Source organism: Hipposideros armiger, unplaced genomic scaffold, assembly GCF_001890085.2.
Source record: "Hipposideros armiger isolate ML-2016 unplaced genomic scaffold, ASM189008v1 scaffold_64, whole genome shotgun sequence".
NCBI lineage: Eukaryota > Metazoa > Chordata > Mammalia > Chiroptera > Hipposideridae > Hipposideros > Hipposideros armiger.
Window position 1 is genome coordinate 2,807,958 of NW_017731414.1, and position 7,131 is coordinate 2,815,088.

Below are 7,131 nucleotides of genomic sequence, written 5' to 3' on the forward strand. Positions count from 1 at the left end.
TATATATATATATATATATATATATATATATATATAGTTTTTTTATATTTACATTTGTACATGGCCTTACTTAGGGATCCTTTAAACTAACTAGAGGAAAATGATAATAGAATTTTTCCTAAATGAAATACACAAGACTTTCCTTGCCTGAAGGATACTTATTCACAAGTAAAAAGTTAGATGAATATAAAAATATCTTTGAATATTTTCTGGAATACATTGTCTCTATTTCTGAGGTTTAAATGTTAGCTACAAAGAGAGTGGTGTTTGTGCAATAAAATGAACTATTTGGGATATGAGGGTGCATTTTTTAGAACTTTGCTTTGAGTTGTCTTGATAGTGAAAAAGAACACACAGATTACCCATGCAGCTGAGTAGGGAGTGCTTCTTAGTATAATCAGGAAGAATTTAGTCCAGAAAACAACTGTTTCAGTGGCCACTGACCCAAAACTTCATTGTCAGTTAGGCATAAAGTCTCCTGGAGCTGCGGTCCCCCTGACAGGAAGGCACTCCCCAGTTTACAATTTGCTCACTGCCCATCAGTGCCTGTTGATATCATCAAAAAGACCAGCAATACCAGGGGTTGATAAGGAGAAATGTGAACCTGCATACATTGCTGATGACATTATTCATAACAGCCCCAAGGTAGAAACAACCTAAATGTCCATACACTGGTGAAGAGATAAAATGTCCACACAAAGGAATATTATTCAACAATTAAAAGAACAAACTGCTGATAGATGCTACAACATGGATGTACTTTGCAATCCTTTTGCTATATGAAAAGGCTAGATGCAAAAGACTACATAATATATGATTCCATTTGTATGAAATGTCCAGGAAAGACAAAGTTATAGTGACAAAAAGTAGATTTAGTGATTGCCTGGGGATGGGAGTTGAAAAAACAAATGGCTATAAGGGATCTTTTAGGACTGGTGGAAAAATTAGATTGTGGTTATGATCACACAACTCTGTAATTTACTAAAAAGAATTGAACAGTACTCATAATAGGTGAATTTTATGGCATGTAAATTTTGTCTCAGTAAAGGTCTTAAAAATGTGTACACCTAGACCTGTGGGNAACCAAGTGCATATAATGCTATATTGACTTTACTGCAGTGGTCTGGAATCTAAACTATGTTATCTCTGAGATATGCCTGTATATCCTTTCAGACTTTCTCTATGCAGATATAATATCTATGTATTTTTACATTTTAATGGAATTATGGCATATATACTTTGGCAAGATGAAGCCACCTGGATTAAAAACATTAATGTAAGACACTCAAGATAAACTTGAAATGGAGAATAGTTACTGGTATTGAGCCAGGCAGAATAACTGAATTCTTATCTAAGTGGAGACTGTTCTAGTAAAAGTTTCATTGCTTTGTTTTTTCTCATCACAAATTTGAGGCAATTTCACCTTTGCTTTAACTCTTAGAAAGGGACTCCTATATAAAGATTTATATATGAATTTATGTCACATACAAACATATACAAATATACATGTACACATGTATTCTTCCCAAACCATACACAACTTCTAATCTGTATGTGAATGTAAAAACAAAACCCCTCAAAATTAGGAAATAACTCAAGCTGTTTATGAGTTATTTCTGGCCATATTATTTACATAAATTACAAGGATTTATCTGAGAAAGTCTAATGATACATTCCTCGGTTGATTATAAGATTACTGAGACAACAGATACTTAGTTTTTTTTATGCACCTGAACTTTACCTAGGAGGTAATTATGAATCAGACTAACAACCTTCTGCAGTTTCTCTCCTCTGTGACTAAATTTATCACACAAAAGGTTGTGTTTCTCTCACCTTAGCAGTCTTATATCAGGGGAGGAAAAAAAACCTAAGCATTTCATTTGGCAAGTTTTAGAAGCAAGAGATCTTCCTGAATTTTGAAACCATTTGGTTCAGTCCTCTGAAATGATACTCCTTCTGGGGACACCATCTTTCATTTCTACTTCCATTTCTGCGAGCCTGCTGCTTTCTCTGATTCAGTGTCCACATATCCTCTGGGTTTATTCCCACAATCTTTGTTCTGAACTTCCAGTTGAATTCTTTTTCATCCTGAAGGAACGTGTGGGGAGGGGAAGAGGTTGTAAAACATTAAGCAGATAATGAATTGCCCTTATTCCTCTTTTTTTCCCCCCCCTCAGAAACTGGGCACATCTACAGAAAGAAGAAAAGCAAATGAATTCTGTGAAGAATGAAGTAACTTTTACAAAAGATGCCCAGTGCTTTGGGTGGTTAAAAGTGAATTTTCCTGAGTATTAATCCCAGCTATATCCTTGTTAGTTATTTTAAGAGACAGTCTCAAACACTAAAAAGTGGCTAATTTAATTTGAGGAGTATGGTGGCCCAAGAGCACACCTTCCATCATTAATAGACAGTGGATTTGAAAAGCACTGCATTTTGTCCTTTGAGAAAGAAATAAGAATTGTCTGAGCTCATGGAAAAACAATAAAGCTTTTTTATGTAGTGAGTTTAGATATAGCCTAAAAATGATTGATTGATATCTCACATTTTAATTAAAATTCTGCATTTCCTGGATGGACACTTTCTCCAAGTTTCCTCCAAGTCTGAATATAAAAAATGATTTTTCTGTGGCATGAGTCTGACCCATTTCCTTACTAGTTAAAACACCTGCCTTTTTTGGAATGGTTTTCCTCTTGCCGTTGGACATAGCCCAAGAGTTAACCAGGAACTAGTGGCTTGGGGAGAGCAATGGAGAACGGAGTTGAACTGAACCTTTACACACTTCCTGTGGTGGGTTGCATCATAACTAAGTTACAAATTAAAGGAGATATAAAATTTAGATCAATTAAATCATAATAAGCTTTACAGTTTATTGCTTAATTTCTTCCCTCCTTTTCTTGCTTTGCTTCAAGGTTATATTTTAACAATGTTCCTTGGATAGATGTTTAAAACAAGCCTATTATCCTCTGTAGACATATAATTTTAACTATAAAGAAAGAAAAATGATATCATAATTTTATCAGGTTTTCAAAACGATATTCATCGATTTGAAGTCATTTAATACCTAATGGTTTATGCAATTTTAGGCTCATTTCAGTTACGCTTCAGTCATACTTTAAGCATGCTTCTTTCCTCCTGGTTTTGATAAGGAAGGTTATGTTCAAAGTCAAATTTTGCGTCATGCAAACTCCTACAAATTTTAGACAAAGACTGTTTTTATTAAGTAAAGATATGGAAGAGTTACTGGGATATATTCATAAACAGTGCTTAAAACCATCGTGGGTGATTAAAACAATCCTCAGTTGTCATAGCCACATGAAATGTCATGAGATTTGTTGTTTTAACAACTAGTAAGGAGTAAGTGAGCATTTATTTATAAACTAGATCTCCTATTTTCAGAATGCTTTTCTATATATTAATATAAAATGATAAGGAAGTCAAACATCTCAGAGGCTATTGCTGGGAACCCAAACTGTGAACATGTGTGAGTATCTGAATACATACTCACAGATGAAGCCCCCGCCGTGTACATTTATTATTCAGTGTGGCTTGGAAGGTGAGCACTCAAGAGATTGGAACTTGGAAAAGACATTATTCCAGCGGTGCCAGAACTTCAGCCCTTCATTTGAGAAATAAGGTTGTGCTTATACAGAGTAGGACAAATGTTGTGACCGATATCAGCCCGCTTGGCATGAATTCTCTCTAAAAATAAAATGTTGTGCGATTAGTGGTTGGCATCCCCCGTTATTGCTAATTCATTAACTTTCTGGATTTGGGTGTTGAACAAGGGTATACAAACTTAAGAAAATATGAATCCAATCAGTGTAATGACCTGGGAACTCTGGCTTCTACAGACTTCACTATATATTATATATCAGCAATGCTGTGGCTTTAAGTGTTATTTATTAGCTGTAAATATATGTGTGTATGTGTAAAGGGGGGTTGTACATATTGGAAAGGTCATTGTGGCTATCTGCATTTATAGATGTGTGGTGCTAACTTTGTACATGTCTCTATCAGTGACAGTCTCACTGAGCCAACTTACTCTGATGAAGTAATACAATAAAATGGGCTTAAAAAAATGAACTTACTTAACTATGTGAAGTTTTAATAAAATTGACAAAATTTTATTACAACACTAAGTCATTTTGTATCATTTTAGTCCCCTAAAATAGAAATTTATTCTTAGGGCAGGTTCATTCAGGAAATTTTTACTGAGTGACCATTTTATTTAGCAAAAAAANATGGCAAGAAGTAGAAGGTAAAATATGAAGTGAACAAAGAAAGAATAGAGAATTCTATGTACACTGTGATTTTTACAAAGTACCCATACCAGTACTAACTGATAGGGGATATATGAGAATGAAACTAATATCCCTGAATAACCAGCTAATTTTTTTCTCTTAAGAATTGTACTAAGGGGCCGGCTGAGTAGCTCAGTTGGTTAAGAGCTCGCTCAAGAGTTTGAGCTCTGAGCAACAGCGGTTCGAGTCCTGGCCCGAGCTGAGCAGTCGCTGAGCTGCCAACAGGTGGCAAGGATGGCTCAGCTAAAAAAAAAAAAAGAATTGTACTAAATAGTTCATATTGTTAGGATAAAAGTTGGAATCGATTAAAGGGATGGAGATATCTTTTGAAATACACTAAATGCCATGGACATTCTTCTTGAGTATTTTTGGACATTTTATGCATTTTTAAAATATCCCCAAACAATAAAGCTATATACACCTCAGGAGGAAGAAAAGAGGGGGAAAACAGCCAATTTCCAGAACTAGCTAAATATGTGGATTTTTGTATTCAGGCCTGAAGTTTCCACCAACAAGACATACTCCTTCCTAATTTACACGGAAGTGGACATTGGAGAGCTGCTAATGTTGAAACTCAAATGGAAGAGCGACTCGTACTTCAGCTGGTCCGACTGGTGGAGCAGCCCCGGCTTTGCTATTGAGAAGATCAGAGTAAAAGCAGGAGAGACTCAAAAGAAGTAATTACGTTCATTTTTCTCCATTCCCTTCAGACTCACTTTAATGTCATTACTTAGAGGTAGTATTTCTGGAGACCTCAACCTTCAGGTGAAACCTTAGTAAGCTTTGTTTTTAAAACTGTACCAGTTAGATAATTAAACCTATAATTTTTTTTTGGGGTGGGGGGGGAGGAGTGTTCTTTTATTATCATACTAGGGAAGTAATAGTGTTTCTGCATTTCGTGGAAAGACAACATAAGCCCTGTATTGGACACAGTTATGAGTAAGAACTGAGAATCTCAGCTTCTCATTTCACACTGTTTCCTGCAAGCACGAAACAGTGATGGAAAGAACCTCAGAGATGTGACTTTGACATTCAAAGAGTAAAACCAGCCTCTTCAAGAAGGATGAGGTTCCAAGATAATCTGACCCTGTCTTCCTGGTCCCACCCCACATATATCTGTAAAATGAATTGCATAGAGAGCCTCATAGGATTTAAAACTTTTATACTAAATGTACAGGGATTTTGCAAACTATCGGGTACCATTATTGGTAAAAAAAATGACTTTACAAAAAAAAAAGAAGAAGAAGAAGAAGAAGAAGAGGTTGTGGCTGGAGATGCAGAGCATTTGTTTCTCCAGCAGGGCCAACTGGAGGCTGGTTTGTGAATTCCCTAATGCAGATACTAAGAGGTGGTGATGTTGGTCTTGTATCATCTCTTGGGGAAAGCCTTGTAATTTTAAGGCTGTTTGTATGCCTGTCTACACTGACTAACCAGCTTTATTGCTGCACAGTGGGTTAAGCCCTCAAAGAACTCTGATTCAGGTGTTCAAAGAACCTGCTGACCAGAATAGCCTGGGTGTAAACAGTTAATTATCGGGAATATAAAAACAATTAATCAGACTGATCATGTAGGATTTAAACAGCTCTGAGTGAACCATACATTTTTGAACAGTCCTCTGTATTGTCCCACATGGTGTGTTCACATCCTTTTTCTTCCACAGGGTGATCTTCTGTTCCAGGGAGAAAGTGTCTCGTCTGCAGAAGGGAAAGTCGTCTGTGGTATTTGTGAAATGCCACGACAAGTCTCTGAATAAAAGGTCCGGCTGGTGAGTATCATGGATGGAGCCCTGCGGGCACCCCGAGCTTGCCGCTGTGGGGCGCGGCTGCTCGCTGTGCTCTCCACCCCAGAACCGCAGGCCCGCACTGATTCTTGTGGTCAGAACCTTCCGGGGGTCTTTCTTATGCCTTCCGTATCCACATCAGACTGGTCCGTTTGCTTTGGACAGTACTTTCTCTCTTTTTTCTCTTTTTCTGTGATTTCTGCCGTCTCTGACCTTCATCACAGGTACACTTTTTAGATTTTACTTCACTTTTTGAGCGACCACAAATTTTTCACTTGGCGCCTTTTCCTGGACTGCGTCCCTGCCTCCTGTACAATCCTGTGTGCAGAGCAGACAGCGCCAAGTTAATAGTCAGTGACTATGGTTGCAGCTCCTCCCGGGATGTAACCAGGGAAGTGAAACAGGAGCTGCAGCCACATAGGCCTTCTTGATTCCCCAAGGGCCTGCCAGCTCCATCCAGCATAGGGAACCAAAGGGAAGCCACTGAGCAGCCATCTTAAAACTCCAAAGGTGGGGCGCTAATGGAGTTAGAGTACAGAAGAGGGTTCTCATTTCCATCTCAAAACAACTTCCTGGCTCTTTTCTACGTGACCTTTAAGGCTAATCCACATGGCAGCTGGCAGCTGAATCTTTCCAGAACGTCATTAATAAGTGGAGACTAAGCATGTGACACTCCCCAACCCTTCCTGAGTTCTTGCGCTGCGCCACTTTCATTCCTCCACTCATTCCCCTGCCAGATACCAAGTACTAGTGGGAGTCACATATAAAGAGGGCAAAGCTTAGGTCACGTCCTACAAGCCAGTGACACCAGAAACAATGGGAAAGGCTGGGCACAATGTCATCTGGAAGCAGACAAAGCAATTGCTTTTGGTTTGTCTTCTCCCAGTGACATTTATAGACAAAACAACAGAATAAGAATTGCCTAATCACAAAAAGTACATTAAAGGCCCTACATAGAATATCTCTATTGTTTTTAATTTCTATTTTATAATGTAATTTATCCATGGATAATTATGGATTATGGATAAATTAGGAAATAGAGGCAAAAAG

General features: G+C 37.7%; 1 protein-coding gene across 1 annotated transcript in view; it reads left to right on the top strand.

Moving 5' to 3' along the window:
* LPL (lipoprotein lipase) overlaps positions 1-6,087 on the top strand; it is a 30,742-nt gene extending 24,655 nt beyond the window's left edge. The window contains exons 8-9 of the mRNA XM_019642033.1: positions 4,796-4,978; positions 5,962-6,087. Coding sequence (XP_019497578.1) covers positions 4,796-4,978; positions 5,962-6,070 — 292 coding nt within the window. The 3' untranslated portion in view covers positions 6,071-6,087. The remainder of the gene's footprint in view (positions 1-4,795; positions 4,979-5,961) is intronic.
* Positions 6,088-7,131: the final 1,044 nt, after the last annotated feature.